Source organism: Clupea harengus, chromosome 6, assembly GCF_900700415.2.
Source record: "Clupea harengus chromosome 6, Ch_v2.0.2, whole genome shotgun sequence".
NCBI classification, from domain to species: Eukaryota; Metazoa; Chordata; class Actinopteri; order Clupeiformes; family Clupeidae; genus Clupea; species Clupea harengus.
The window spans coordinates 31,391,929-31,408,852 of NC_045157.1; the positions used below are offsets into that span (position 1 = coordinate 31,391,929).

Below are 16,924 nucleotides of genomic sequence, written 5' to 3' on the forward strand. Positions count from 1 at the left end.
GTCCCCAAGTCGTCAAGCTCTCAAAAAAAACAGTGTACAACCCACACAGCAAAAGAAGAGGAGACTGTCTCTACATGCATTGAGCTCAGCCTTTTAACAGCACCTGCTTCCGTCTTTTCATCACGGACTTCTCCTTATACGGTCACAAAATCTTCATTCCATCACACAAAATCTTCATTCCATCACACAATGCCCAATGTGATTCATCTATAGGCCGGCTTCTTACAGCCGGCCTCCTCCTCGCGGGCCCCCAGAGGGTACACTTCCTGCGTTTAACCCACTTCACAGTTTAAACTGGACATTCACAGCTTACATCAGCATTGTTTCCTCACAAGCATTTGCACTAAAAACTTTCCTTATACAACAAGCACATTTCACTCTTGATCATAGCAATCAGCAGCAGATATAGATTTGTTAAGCATCACTCAAGCAATTTCACACACTATCATATGGTTATAAGGCATGATTCAAACATTCTGCAATCATTTTTAAAGGCATATATTGGTTTAGATGATTATAAAGCATAGCTCCAGCAATTTCATAAAAGCATACGTTTTTCATATGATTAATACATATTTCAAACAATCTCAGTAAAGCGTACATTTGTTAAGTGAGTATCAGTATGAGGTATGAGTGTGAATGTGAGTATGAGAATGGATATGAATATGAGGCCTAACACGCGTACGGATCCATGTCGTGGCTGTCAGGTTCATTCTTTCGTGAGTCGTTCGTCACCCGCCTCTTGGATCTGCCAGACACGAGCCCCGGTGGTACAAGTCCTTTCCACACATTCCCCAGGGACGTCTCCGGACAAGGACTCATCCGCAGTGCCTCTCTCTCCAACACAAAGTTCCATTTCACAGCAGACACACATTCTCTGTCAGACCAGTAATACTCATCCCATCCCGCCCGTACAATGTCACCAGCAGTGATAGGCACATGTTTATTTTTATTAACACATCTCCACCCCGCACCAGAAAAAATTCCCCACAAACAGTATGGATTTCCCCACGGACACCCAACAGTGTAATTCCCAACAAACTCCCCGTTTTGGCTCAATTGTGGAGGGGCCATATCCGCTCTCATCGCTGCCCAAAAAGACCCAGAGCCCTCGTGTTTGTATACACGGACCATCGCGGGTCTTACATCAGTAAATTCTAGGTGTTCTCTCCCTTTCCAACCCTTGTCAAAACTGTAGACCAGGCTGGAACATTTCAACATTGCTTCCACTTTGCTCTTATTCCAACGTGCATTCAGCCACGGTATTGAGTGCTCCCCACCCAGTCTAATGTAATGAATTCCTCTCCAATTTATCGGAATGGCCATCACCTCAAAACGAAGTTTTGATCTGATTTCCTGACCATTCCGAAAAGTCACTCCGAGAAATTGCTTTCTCGTCTCATTCACGGGTTCAGAGACCACTTTCACACTAGCTGTCATACTTGTCCCATGCGAGACGATATTAAAATCAGCAGCATGTCTTTGAGGCAGTCGCTGCTTCCTTTTGTGTTTCTGTCTGCGGGAAATCCCGGCTTTTAGGTCGAGTATGCCTCGACTAGTTTGCATAATCACAGATGGTGCTGGCGCAATGGTAGCCTCCCTGTCTACAACGCTAGGGTCCCGGGTTTCCTCACCGGCCAATGCGCCCGTCTCAACTGAGCTATGCGTTAAATTGCCTTCAGCGGGCATCGTGGTCGCCTCGGGATTAGATGAAACCTCATTTTCTCCCTCGACCACTCCCGCCTCTTGCTGAGTAAGAGTCACTTGTATGCCCACTAGGGGTTCCACTAATTCTGGAAGGGGTGGTTCCCCTTCTTGCGTCTCATTTTGCATTTCTTTTTCTTGCATAAGCGTTCGTGGCTCAGTGGTAGAGCACCCACCTGTCCCACAGGGGGCCCGGGTTTCACTTCCGGCCAACGCATCAAATGAAGCTGGGTTTTCAATGTGGCTATTGCAAGGCCTAACTGGAGCTGAGGTTCAGTGGTTACATCTAGGGTGGATGATCCTTCATCACTTCCCTTTTCCACTGTTTTCTCTATCTCACCAGGCTTAAGCCCCCATTCCCACCTCTTCAGTTATCACATCCATCCGGGTCATGGTACCAACTTGTTCATTGTTAAAACTTCCCGATTCATCAACCGCACACCAATCATTAACCCCGCTCTCGAGGACTAGAGCATCTTTATTTTTGGCCAGAAAATCATCTTTAATTTCATTAGATATAACTACAACAATTGGTTCTTCGTACAGTTTTCCAGGGGTTTTCTTTGTCTCCGTTCTCTCCGGAGTCAAAGCCTCCAACAAACTCTTGTCATTCAGGGATTTCATCAAACCATCATTTTTCTTTACTTTGTTTTTCTTTGCTTTGTTTTTCTTTGCTTTGCTTAGTTTTTTCACAAGTACTGGAAGCCCAGTGGTAGAACTCACATCTACTATTTGGGGGGTCCGGGTTCCACTCCCGGTCCACCCCCGGGGACAGTAGGCACCCGTTACATATGAGTTTTTTGGTAATTTTCCTACGCCGGTTCCTATTACCGTGGTCACCTCGGGATTCAATGGTGTCACATCTTTTCCCTTGACCACTCCCGCCTTTAGCTGATTAGGATTTATTTTCATGTTTTCCCATTTTTTCGTTGTGACTTGAAAATTGGGTATAAATTCTCTCATTTGCTTTGCACATTGTGCATCGCTAAACGCCTCAAAATCATCTGGAACTTCCCATTCCTTATTCTCACACTCAAGGACCAAAGCCTCCACATCATCACATAGAACCACATTTTTAGTATTGTCAGAATGATTTGATAAAACCTGTTCCACGGGCGAGTTAGGCTCTGTTTCCATTGCATCCGTTCCATTTGGAACCAAAGCCTCCTTGTCACTCTTTTTGTCATAAAAAGGAGCGTTGGTTTTAGGCTGATCATCAGGCTGGATGTTTCCGGTGTTCTTCCGCATTCTTCCTTCTGCCTGTGACCAGTAAGGAGTATGGTTATTTCTTTACAGTTGTTCATTCTGTCTTTTGACCAATAAATTGAGGTTGCACCCTCTCAAAATCAAAATCAAATATCAAATAAAAATAAAACACCTCAAATCAAATTAAAATCAAAATCAAAGTTAACCACAAATTAAAATCATGCTATCCGTTCGTAAGAATTTCACTCAGATACGCTAGGTAAGTGGAGACCAACGGTACATCCACTGACAGCACTTCCAATGCTATTCCAGATCCCGGTAAGCGTATCCATCTTAGGAAATTTTTCCAAAGTATTCTAAGACATTTGCTAGAAAGCTAACACAGAATATAATCAGAACATAAACATAGTTGCCTACCAGAGCAGGCCAATCTAGAAACCCTGATTGTGGTGTAGAATCATTTGCCATGGTAATCTGTTCAAGTTCCTTTTCATTTACTGTATCCGCAGGTGGTTTGGTTGTCTTGCCTCTGTCTGTGTTAGACTGGCCAACCGCTCCCTGGGATCTTATAATACACTTCAAGAGTGTGTGTGTGTGTGTGTGTGTGTGTGTGTGTGTGTGTGTGTGTGAGAGAGAGGCCCTCTCTCACTTCAGTTTCCTGTGCCCCTTCAACAGGGGTTAACTTCCTCATTTTCATCACCTTCTTGCGTGCTCAACATTTTTACTTGTTTAACTCGCCAAATGGCTTTGGCTAGTATTCCTATTAGAATCCTTCCAAATAGGGGATACACAATGTATTGGGCAGTCACCCACAACACGCAAAAATCATAGGTGAAAATGTTTTATCAAACATTGTCTTAACCATGATATCAATCAATCAATCAATCAATCCTCATCAATTTTATATAGCGCTCCTCTAAGTACCCGAAGGTGCTTTACAGAGTAGTCCAGTCATTCAGACACAGTCATACCGGTGGTGGTAAGCTACATCGGTAGCCCCAGCTGCCCCAGGCAGACTGACAGAAGCGTGGCAACCAATCAGTGCCTAGAGCCCTTCCGACCACCACCAACATTCATTCATATGATAGCAGCAGTCTTGGCAACGAGCACGGGGATTCCTGTTATTCCATTTTTAACATAGTCCACCGCACTCCAGCCCATGTTAGTGTAGTTTTTACAGTGCATGCATTGCCCTGTATTGTTATTCCTTCGTTTTTTCTTATACTTATTATTATTCCTTGTACCAAACCTCTGCGCTTAATTCAGCTTGAACCGTTTACTTAGAAACTTGGTTCAAATCATGCCGACAACGCCCTTTATACTTTTTATTTTTCTTTATACTTTTCTTTATGCACTGGTATTTCCTTCAGGAATTGCATATTCTAGTTAGACTTACAAACAAACACATTTCTTTTTACATGTATTTCATGTTCTGTATTTCTTTTTATGTTAAATCATCAATTGTTTATCTATTTCCCCTGCCTGGGGCTTAATAGACATTCTCTGTTTGTTCCTTTACGGACCAAATTTCTGCAACTTCTCCATTTCCCTCCACTTGGTCCTGTGAAGACAAACAGCTTACAAAACGTAACAAGAACAAAATAAAACATAAAACCAAAAACCCAACACAATTCAACTCAATTCAATTGAATTATTGAACCAATTCATTCAACTTAATTAAACTTAAAAAAAAAACTCCTTTCTTCATTCCCCCTTTATTTGCACATGCTTCACAAGTTCCTCTTATCGCCTTTTCTTCTTCAGAAAAGTGAAAAAATATATCTCATCAACAATCACTAATAATGAAAAATACAAATCCATGTTAGTAATAATAATAACAATAATAATACTGCTATCAGTACCGCACTCCTGTTACTCTCCATTTCCATTAAATGTAAAAAGTTTTTCATTGCCTCCGCGTGCTCCACTATCTCAAAAAGCCATCTGGCTCTCAGCGCCTCTGCCACTTCTGTTCTGTGGTTGTGTCGGCACAGGCTCTCCGTGTTCAATACACTGGCTGTGTTAGTTTCAAACTGGTTTGTGCATAAATCTCCCTGTTGTAAAGTGCGATTAGGCACTGTAAAACATCGGTCTTCTGGTTTAGTTCTATTTCTTTTTTTCGCCTGAATCCAGGCTTTGAATTAAATCAGTTGGATAACATCTAATCCCATCAGATACAACACACCCGGACTCATCGATAAGGGGAGGACACGGATCTTCTCCCTCCTCCCACCCTGATACAACATCGTCCATCGTCTCCTGGGTGTACGATCCTTCCTCGAAAATGGTTGGACTAGACCAAATTTAAGAAGCGCACCTTAATAGAACGCGAGTAGCTAATTCCGTTCCCCAAAAGTGCCTTTTCGGTCTAAACACTGGCCCTCGGTATACCAAGTATTTAGATCGCTCTTCTATTATCGGATAGGTGTACTTAATCGATTTCCTTATCTGGTGGTATGCCAGACTCTGTTTAGGACCAGAAATCGGTTAGGTTTGTGCGTACGGTCTACTTATTCCTCGCGATCATTAGAATTACCCCTCTACTAATGACCATTCATAGCCTACACGTTGGGCGCCATGTTAAGAAATGTGTAATCGTGCCAACCTATAAAATTAATTGTGTGCTTTTAACGCCCGAGTTTTTCAAACACTCTCACAAATAATTAATACGGCTATCAGGCACACAAATCAGAATACAACTTAGAAAAATCATGTCACATTTTCAGCCAAGCCTTTAATTGTATGTTTCAGCCAAGATACGAAAAGGGATCAATCAGAGTGCCTTCTGAGATCACCTTCAAGTACTCTCTTCTAGAATGAAAGAGAGGGACAACTCACCTTTTTCACGCTGTCGACAGGTTTTTCTGTACCAGAGGCTTCCAGGTTTCTTACGTGTGAGGCGGTCCGCATATACAGGCTGCTAATCTGACCGGTGTAATAAGGCGAGGTGTGTAGCGGGGCGCGGGGGGAACTCACTCCATAAAACTGACGCAGAAGCGAGTTCTTAGTATTGAGTTAGCGCCTCAAAGATTTAATCTCAAAGAGGTCAAAAAGATACAAGCAAAAAGCAAACCATGTAACTCTTCTCCAAACACCAAAATCCTACTCTGACTAACAAAAGAACCTCACTGACTAACAGCAACCTGCTCCTACTCACAAAGCAAAAGAAGAGAAGACTGTCTCTACATACATTGAGCCCAGCCTTTTAACAGCACCTGCCTCCGTCTTTTCATCACGGACTTTTCCTTATAAGGTCACAAAATCTTCATTCCATCACACAATGCCCTTTTGCCTTTAAGTCATGGTTTACAGAGGTGTGATTCATCTGTAGGCCGGCTTCTTACAGCCGGCGTCCTCCTCGCGGGCCCCCAGAGGGTACACTTCCTGTGTTTAACCTACTTCACAGTTTCAACTCGACATTCAAGCTTACATCAGCATTGTTTCCTCACAAGCATTTGCACTAAAAACTTATCTTATACAACAAGCACATTTCACTCTTGATCATAGCAATCAGCAGCAGATATAGATTTTTTAAACATCACTCAAGCAATTTCACACACTATTATATGGTTATAAGGCATGATTCAAACATTCTGCAATCATTTTAAAAGGCATATATTGGTTTAGATGATTATAAAGCATAGCTCCAGCAATTTCATAAAAGCATACGTTTTTCATATGATTAATACATATTTCAAACAATCTCAGCAAAGCGTACATTTGTTAAGTGATTATCAGTATGAGGTATGAGTGTGAATGTGAGTATGAGAATAGATATGAATATGAGGCCTAACACGCGTACGGATCCATGTCGTGGCTGTCAGGTTCATTCTTTCGTGAGTCGTTCATCAGTATATACATTTTAATTATTATTATTTTAAATTTTTTAACAATTCATTGTCACGCTGTCGACAGGTTTTTCTGTACCAGAGGCTTCCAGGTTTCTTACGTGTGAGGCGGTCCGCATATACAGGCTGCTAATCTGACCGGTGTAATAAGGCGAGGTGTGTAGCGGGCGCGGGGGGAACTCACTCCATAAAACTGACGCAGAAGCGAGTTCTTAGTATTGAGTTAGCGCCTCAAAGATTTAATGTCAAAGAGGTCAAAAAGATACAAGCAAAAAGCAAACCATGTAACTCTTCTCCAAACACCAAAATCCTACTCTGACTAACAAAAGAACCTCACTGACTAACAGCAACCTGCTCCTACTCACAAAGCAAAAGAAGAGAAGACTGTCTCTACATACATTGAGCCCAGCCTTTTAACAGCACCTGCCTCCGTCTTTTCATCACGGACTTTTCCTTATAAGGTCACGAAATCTTCATTCCATCACACAATGCCCTTTTGCCTTTAAGTCATGGTTAACAGAGGTGTGATTCATCTGTAGGCCGGCTTCTTACAGCCGGCGTCCTCCTCGCGGGCCCCCAGAGGGTACACTTCCTGTGTTTAACCCACTTCACAGTTTCAACTCGACATTCAAGCTTACATCAGCATTGTTTCCTCACAAGCATTTGCACTAAAAACTTATCTTATACAACAAGCACATTTCACTCTTGATCATAGCAATCAGCAGCAGATATAGATTTGTTAAACATCACTCAAGCAATTTCACACACTATTATATGGTTATAAGGCATGATTCAAACATCCTGCAATCATTTTAAAAGGCATATATTGGTTTAGATGATTATAAAGCATAGCTCCAGCAATTTCATAAAAGCCTATGTTTTTCATATGATTAATACATATTTCAAACAATCTCAGCAAAGCGTACATTTGTTAAGTGATTATCAGTATGAGGTATGAGTGTGAATGTGAGTATGAGAATAGATATGAATATGAGGCCTAACACGCGTACGGATCCATGTCGTGGCTGTCAGGTTCATTCTTTCGTGAGTCGTTCATCAGTATATACATTTTAATTATTATTATTTTAAATTTTTTAACAATTCATTGTTTTTAAACATTTCAGGTAATAATGTGCAAATGTTCTTACTGGCCAAGTTGAAACTTAATGAATAACTATAAATCTAAAATGGATATTAATCCAAGTTGAAACTTAATGAATAACTATAAATCTAAAATGGATATTAATCCTCAGGAGTCCAGGGCTAGATTCAGGCACTTCGCTGATTCTGACATATTTTTGAAAATGTAAGCAAATTTAGTTCCAAAGTCATTTTTAATTCTTTGCTGCAAAAACTGCTTCAAGAAAGACTCTTCTTCATATACTTAGGAAATGCCTTATAAACAATAAATAATCAAAGGTTATGTTAATATGTTTGAAAACATTTCTGACCTTATGTTGGGCATTCTATAAGGAATGAGGGCATGTTGGTGTTGAAGCTACTTGCTTATTTTGGGCAAAAACAAAAACAAAAAACCATTTCTTCTTCCCTATTTTTACAGTTTGTCAGGCTACTTCACCAAGTATGATTGCTCCAGTGCTGACATTAATCCCATTGGAGGTGTTAGTAAAATGGATCTGAAGAGCTTCTTACAGTATTGCACCGAGCACTTCCAACTTACAGCACTGAGGAGGTATGGCACGTAACTTTTACATACATGGACATTAACATTCCCAGACTTGCATCACATAAACTGTTGGGAGGCTTTTGGACATATTGATCGTGTTTGAACATCTGGGGCTTGTCGGATTATCCAGTACAGTGATTAGTTACGGGTTCTATTTGGAGTTAGAGAATAATATGTGCTTGACTTTTAACTGAGCTGAGTCTAATACCTGTAGTTTGCAAAAACACTCAATGCTCAATAAGGATTTGAAGATGCACGATGGCATGTTTGTGGTTGGATTATTGGGCATTTAAAGGGAGTACACACTTTGTCCATTACAAGATAGTTTCATCCCTAGGCAAGGGGTAGATAAGGTTAATAAGGTTCATTCAGATTTACTCCTTAAGCTGCAGTCAGCAAAAAGATGTGTCCCAGTGATGTCTGTTTTCTTCTCCCTCATGTGTGTGTGTTTCTCTCTTCTCTATATCGTCTCTTTTCTTCTCCCTCGTGTGTTTCTCTCTTCTCTATATGTACAGAGTTCTGGCTGCCCCTCCCACAGCTGAGCTGGAACCTCTGATAGATGGCCAGATATCGCAAACTGATGAGGTAAAGCAGTGTGTGTTATTCAAACTGATGAGGTAATATAAAGCAGTGTTATTCAAACTGATGAGGTCATATAAAGCAGCAGTGTTATTCAAACTGATGAGGTAATATAAAGCTCAAACTGATGAGGTCATATAAAGCAGCAGTGTTATTCAAACTGATGAGGTAACATAAAGCAGTGTGTGTTATTCAAACTGATGAGGTAATATAAAGCAGTGTTATTCAAACTGATGAGGTCATATAAAGCAGTGTTATTCCTTGTTTTCTCACCAACACCAGAATTGTGCATATTGTTATCATTGTGCCTTATGTCGAACATTAACATAATGGACCCGATGTGGACGGAAAACACGTCTGGGGGAAACGGCCTGTTGTGTTCTGTCTAGACGCCAGAGATACACTTTCCATCTGAGGCATGAGTTTTGGATATAGGCGTTGTGACATATTCTTCTCTGACAGGGAACATTTGAATGTGAATTAATTTGAATGTGAATTAATATGAATATCATCCATGATGTGAATACATAACACGTATTTTTTTTGTTAACTCATTTTCTGTTCTGCTGGGATTCTGGATGCATCAATAGCAAGAAAGAGTGAACAGTTAAGAATCATTTTAAGCAAAAAAAGCCATGTACAGTTAGGCTAGACTATGTCATTGAGGAGAGAAGTGAAACTTTAAAATACATTTTAATTAATTAAATACATCGTTCTTGTGTCTCTTTATACTATGGGAGGTCCCAAGGCAACTTCTCATGCCAGCCTCATTGTTGCAAGTTCCATATTGGATTTTAAAAAGTGTTCCACAAATTTTGTCACATTTTCACCAAATTTGCTACAGATGATCTTCAGACAAACCCTCACAAAAGTCACATGGATTTTAGATTTTCTAAACCAATCAAAATCGTCGGTTAAGCCACCAAACAGGAAGTGAGATCATATCTCAGCAATGTATTGACACCAAACTTGGTATATGGACTAGGACTAAGGTTGTCCTTAAAACTGCGCCATTTGACCACTGTGGGGTACTGCAACAAGCAAGAACTATGTTTTCCTATTACCTTTTGATGTATAAGCCTTAAAAAAGTGGTTGTTATGTCTGGTGGTATGTTTGGAGATCCAAAGGACAGGACATGATAACCTATCATGTCAACCCAATTTAAAGAAAGAACACCATATCTTTCAACTACAGCAAACTGGGAAACAGATTGAGTTTTAAATGTCATGCTACTGAAATGAGCACTGAAAGTAAACTTGTAGATTGATAATAGGACGGGCCTTTTCAATGCTGAGCTTTTGAGAAAACATTACGTATAAGTTATAATCCATTTACTGTCATTCCCAAATGCCAACCTCAAGTATCAGGCTTGTTTTGGCTAATTTGATTGTTAGTATAACCTATAGGAATGAATGTCTTCCCTGCATACTAAATCAATGTTCCTTATTCTGTGTCTCTCTACAAGGCTGATATGGGCATGACCTACACAGAGCTGTCCCTTATAGGCCGGCTCAGAAAGATATCAAGGAGTGGACCTTACAGCATGTTCTGCAAGCTGACTGACATATGGAGAGAGACCTGTTCCCCCTCTCAGGTCAGAACACAGTTCTATTGGTATTCCAGTTATTGCTTTGATGCACTGGCATGGGGTACAGGGGAGGTTCCCCCTTCTGAATGGAGTCCCCATGTGGTAGATGGGAAGGTTCCCCCTTCTGAATGGAGCCCCTGTACGGACGACTACTACACTGCTACCCTATGCTCTAAGTCCTGTTCAGGGTGCAACATTTCTTCTTCATTCCGCTTACGAGGCTCGGCTCCAGCGCTCACTGATTTTTCTCTTGGTGTACAGAATTTTCATATTGTAAAATAAACATCTAAAATGCATATGCATATATTTGGCAATACAGACAAAAAGCTGTCAGATTTGAATGTAATATTTATTCATGTATATTTTGTCATGGAGCTTTTTAGAATTATGGTGAGACTGTTGGTCGGGTAGAATGAAACATTATATCTGTTGGTCCAGTTCGTCTGCTTGTTTCCATAGCGGTTTCTGTGCCAATTGTATTCTTATCTGGCAACCCTGGTGTCTGAATGGTACTGGAGAAATGGGCAGTGGGCGGGATCACACAGGCCATTACCCAAACAGAAGTTCAGTTCCGGAATGGGAAATTTAAAAGGGGAATCTGACCGTAACATTTTTGTCTGAGAAGTCAGTATTTCAGTTTAGCATGTTTCCATAATCTCTGATGACATACAGTGACATGATTTAATATAGTAAATGTCTTACGTATTGGTCTATTAGTTACTGCTTAATTGTTTCTGAATTTAAAAGTAACAGTGCCATGAAAGCCTGTGACCATAGAGAGATGTCCAAACCTGTGGCACCAGGGTATTTACACAAAATTCTCTCTAAGTCTACAAAACTATAATTTGTGTACATCTATGGTGAGGTTGCAAGCCGAAATTGGACAAAAAACTTGTACTGAAATAAGACAAAGATGACACATGAGTTGTCCTTTGAGTTGTCCAATCACTCACAGTATCATACTTTATTATACGCTCTTCAGAATGTTCCAAAAAGTTCAGTTGATTTGAATGGGCCACCCCAACGTTCGCAGGTCCGTAATTTCTTGACCGCTGCGAAAAGATATTGACCGCTGTCATTGGCAACGGGTTTTGTGCTTCTAATAGACCCTTTCGCCGTTGGTAAACAATGCTCACGCGATGTAGTGTGCGCACGCATTCTGGGGGCAAAAGAAATGGCGGAAGTAAGTTCATACCTGCAGTCGCTTAATCCTAAAGATCTTGAAAGTTACCTGAATAAATTGACATTAAGCGATGGAATCCAACTTCCTGATCCATATTCGATCAAGGATTGGATAGTTGACCCATCAAAATGGCCAGCTATCGAGTGGCCAGATATTTATACATACCTAATTGAAAAACCCAGTGTTTACACAAAAGATAAATTAGGAGCATTCAAGTCACTCAATTCCTACAACTACGCATGTCCATGATATAAAGTACTGAGACCCTAATGATGATTTTTTTTTTTTAGTTGTTGACTCACTAGTTTGTCATAGTGTCAAAGTAATCATATTTCAACAGGTTTCGCTAGGTTTAGCCGCTAGCATCTCGTTAGCGATTAGCAATCCCTTCTTTGTGCTGCTTTAAGTCTCTGCTGTACGTCCATAACCAAATCTATTCTTGAGGTTCCAAAATATTTTCAAAGCAATTTGGCATCTGACAATAAAAAACTTGTAACTTGTAACTCTTATTCATGCTACAATACAACTTATATTTGTTATGATAGCCACTTATGCATTTAGTTAGACTCGTTTTTGTCATATAATTTTTTTATCTGACATTGCAGGCTAGGGTCATGTTGCAGCCATGCAGCAGCAGTGCTGTTTAAGATTGAGCTCTATGTTAGGATGGGGAGGACAGAGAAGGCAGCTTGTACATCTTGTCGGGGCTTTCGTAGTTCATTGAGGCTTCTCCTAAGAGTAAATTACACACTGATTCAACCCACGATCATTGTATGCAATGTATCATTGTATGCAATGAATAGATGAATATACTATGAACTGGCTAGCGATGAACTAGCTAATGTTATCGGTAAGTTAACCTAAAGTTGCAAGGCTAATATAAGTTAGCTATTGATAACATTAACTAGGTAGGGAGCCGTTTTGGCCAACTAAGTTATATCAGATTTAAGCAACACAATTTTAACTTGCTAACATAAACAAAATTAATTTACCAGATATAAAATGCGCCCCACATATGCGTGCATTTTTAATGATATCTTCGGTCCAGATCACTCGTTTTATAGTTTGAAGCCTGTTCGCATTAAACAGTCTTTTCCCCGATGGAATGCGGTAGAAATTGAGACCTTTTATTTCAGTTGACTTGATTTGGCATCCCACAACACAACAAGATGGCATTTTATTAAACAATTGATCCAAAATCCACTTGTACTGTCACTAACCATGGATGAAATTGCTGCGTTGTTGCATCCAGAATGCGTGCGCATACCTTTTATGACGTAGGTCATAAAAGGGTCTATTCACATCTTTCAGATCATTCCGCAAGTAGTCTGGTCATTTAACGTAACAGACTCATTGTAATTTGAAGTCAGCAAGTAATGGGTTGCTACGCAACACCTGAAACAAAAAAGTTGTATTTGCGTGATGAACTATTTTTTCTTAGCGGAAATCACGAAACGGCAACAAAATCATTAAAAAGAGGTATTTTGGAGGAATTTCTTCTACCATTTTGGCAAGTAAACGTTTAATAAGCGGGATAATGTATAGTCAGGCGGTCATTATCTAAAAATAAATCCCGACGGGACGAACAGGACCCCAACGCAGAGCGGACCGCCGTATAGTCTACAGTATCCCTTATGAAATGATTATGAGTTGTCCTTTGACTTATCCGATCACTCACAGTATCATATTAATTATTAATGCTCACACTTTGCTCTTCCTAGGTGGCTAGCAAAGTGAAGCATTTCTTCAGAATGTACTCCGTGAACAGACACAAGATGACCACAATTACACCATCTTATCATGCAGAGAGCTACAGCCCTGATGATAACCGCTTTGACCTCCGACCTTTCTTGTACAATATACAATGGATGTGGCAATTTCGGAGAATCGACAGCAAGGTTAGTTCCTTTTCCAGGCTTCTGGCTAACAAAGAACATCTGAATTTGGTAATGATTTCTGTCTTTCTCTCCCTTTCTCTTCGGGTCCAAATGAACACGCATGCCGTTACATACACTTAGAATCATGTAAACTCCCACAATGCCAGTACTTAACAACAGATTGTGTGTTTTTCTTTGAAAATGTGTTATTTTTGTATCTCTGTAATCATATCCCCCACCATCCTAAAACGTGTAATATGATGCACCATTGATGATTTTGCTTTTGACATAGCCAGAACAGTAAGTCTTTGCATTTATATGATCTTGCAAACTGTGATTTAATTGTGGTTACTCATATGAAACACATTGCACATCCGCATAGGTGCCATCTGATTCCATAGGTTATGGCCACTACCTAAATCCCCCCACCCGATACGACTAAGGATATTAACGTTATACTGAAACTGTTCTTCTCATTTCTACTACACACAGTATGAACATAGATATTTATGCATTAGTTTTGAATATCTGGAGGTGCTGCATTGGTGGGGGGACCATGGTAACAGGATTGGCAGTAGCACTGAATGGTCTACTGAAGAAACATGTAAAACACTCTTTATTACTCAGAACAAATCAACTGCTAATGACATTTACTAAATACATTTCAAAAACCGTTGAAAAAAAGAATCATCCGGGCCGTTGTGCTGCAAAGTTTGTAAGTGTCATGGTGTATTCTTCAATCATTTGGGAATTAGGCCTAATTTAATTTCAAATCAAAATGATCGATTACCAAACATATCTCTTGTTGCCGGTATTTCAATATGAGTCCAGTCAGTTATGCAGATTACATTGGGAAAATCACATTTTAATATAGGACTCCATTCTATTAAATATACAGATATAAAAGTCAAACTGGTGGTAACTTCTAATACAAGCAGTAATAAGCCTACACAATTAACAATACGTGGGCAAGGATTCCTGATTGGAGTGATACACGGACTGTTTAGCCTACTTAAAAGCAATGAGAAAATTAAATAAAAAACTATTTGTTTAATAGATCTACATATTTATGCTAAGTACATTGAGATTTTGGTAAATTTAGACTTTTAAAGATATAAAAAAAGAAAAAAATACTTTTAAATCCCTATGGAAAAATAAATGTTTTCACCTATGGAAAAATAAATATTTTCACCAAATCGGCCAAAATAAGGTGTGAGCAAAACAACGGCAGTAGAAAACCTAGGCAAACATTTTGGTGAGTAACAAACGGTTGTCTTGTCTAGTAGTCTTGTGTCGTGCCAACACTGATCGGTAAAGTTAGCTATGTTTAGCTTCTGTTTACATAGTGAAGTTGGTGACGCATTAAGCTGTTATTTTTCTCTGGTAGCAGAGGGATAGCAACAGACATATTTTAGAGATGCCATGGGTCTAAAGTCTGTGCAGAGACAACATACATGAATTCAGTGTCTCTCAAGCAGTTATTTAACTACCATGGGCGTTACCTTTTTCATCATTTTCATTCTCTCATAGGGATTTTCTTTTTAAAATCGAAACTTGCAAAAGTACTAATCCACCGTATACAAAGTGACCACTCCCACTCCCTCTCTTTGTTGTCAACTGTCACCGCTTCATTCTCTGTAGCTTACTCTCTCCATCCCTTTCTCTCTTCATCCCTTACTCCCTCCATCCCTTTCTCTCTCCATCCCTTACTCCCTCCATCCCTTTCTTTCTCCATCCCTTACTCTCTCCCTCCCTTTCTTTCTATATCCCTTTCTCTCTCTCTCCCTTTCTCTCTCCATCCCTTTCTTTCTCATCCCTTTCTCTCTCCATCCCTTACTCTCTCCATCCCTTTTTTCTCACTTCCTGTCTGTCTGCCTGTCTATCTGTTTTTTGGGTTGTTAATAAAATATACAGTAACGAATCATATTGTAGCAATAAACTAGTCAAGTTATTGTGTAGTAATGCATAGCCTAAGATTTGTAGAATACAAATGCATCCAACGCCTTCCTTTTGCCGTTTAAAATAGCTCGCTACCGGGATTCCTGTAAATTGTACCTGTGCCTTCTTGATACTGTAAATAATTTTTACAAAAGTAAACTATGCTTCCATAAACCTTTTGATACACCTATTAACATAATTAAGAAATAAAAAAATGAACATTATCAAATTATTATTATTAAGTGGCTGGTAAAATTTGAGTATGTACCAGCTACTGTGGCTGATCACGTGAACCCTGATTACGGTCAAAATATACGATGCTTCATGTGGAAAGTAAAGTGTAAAGGCCGTATATATATAAAAAAAAACAATCATGTTGTTGTATCGAAACCATATAGAATCAAAAGGCCATTGTATCGAACCATATCGAATCATGACATTTGTCCATTGTTATACCCCTACAATCTATCTATTTATCGTTATCAACTTTCCCATGTCATTCTTATTTTCTTGTATGTGTACTCTATATATCCTGTCTCTGTCACTCTTTAACTCAATCACTCTCTCTATCTATCTGTCTTTTTTTTTATCTATCTACATATCTATCTACGTAAATGTATTTATTTCTCTCTATACCATATATTACTGGTCTGCCTCTCTCTGTCTCACTCTCTCTATTTGTGATGTACTTTGGAAGAACTGGTAGGAAAACATTCTGTTTTAGATGTCTCTTTAGTGCACAGATTGTATATGTATTACTTCTCACCTCAACAGACAAAAAAATATGTGTTTTGTTCAGACGTGCCCAATGTGTAAATACATACTGGTCAAGTATATTGAATATGAACTCATTTATATATTTTTTTTTGTTCACATACAGTGTTTTTATTCTTAACATTATAATTATTATATTATTATTATTTTAATCACTTTGATTTGGTGCCATTTTTATCCATAGGTGTCTGACATGGAATCAGGACATGGCTTCAACTAGAGTTCTCTGAACTCCTAAACCTTTGACACAGACCGTACTGAATATTCACTTATATGCTATGGCCTGTCCTTTCCTTAAAGTTTTTAATCTTTTCTGACCTCAAAGATTATTTGTAAAGCAAGAATTGTCCTGGGTAGGTTTGTTGTGTCTGTGTAAACCTCCCACTTAGTAAGTTTCTGGTACATACACACCTATTATATGGGAATGTATTGGTACATACATACCTATTATATGAGAATGTATTGTACACTTACATGTGTAACCTGCAGACCTCTTTGACAGTTTCTGTATTAAAAGTATTTTTGAAATATTCACCAAA

General features: G+C 39.4%; 1 protein-coding gene across 2 annotated transcripts in view; it reads left to right on the plus strand.

The window, feature by feature from the left end:
• Positions 1–16,924, plus strand: part of nadsyn1 (NAD synthetase 1) — a 34,486-nt gene extending 17,562 nt beyond the window's left edge. Inside the window, exons 17-21 of one of the 2 annotated variants that reach the window (XM_012842375.3) lie at positions 8,320–8,451; positions 8,961–9,030; positions 10,491–10,619; positions 13,518–13,694; positions 16,570–16,924. In XM_012842375.3, coding sequence (XP_012697829.2) covers positions 8,320–8,451; positions 8,961–9,030; positions 10,491–10,619; positions 13,518–13,694; positions 16,570–16,605 — 544 coding nt within the window. In that variant the 3' untranslated portion in view covers positions 16,606–16,924. Of the gene's footprint in view, positions 1–8,319; positions 8,452–8,960; positions 9,063–9,095; positions 10,408–10,490; positions 10,620–13,517; positions 13,695–16,569 lie in introns of those variants that run through there. The other variant, XM_031569762.2, reaches the window with a different exon arrangement.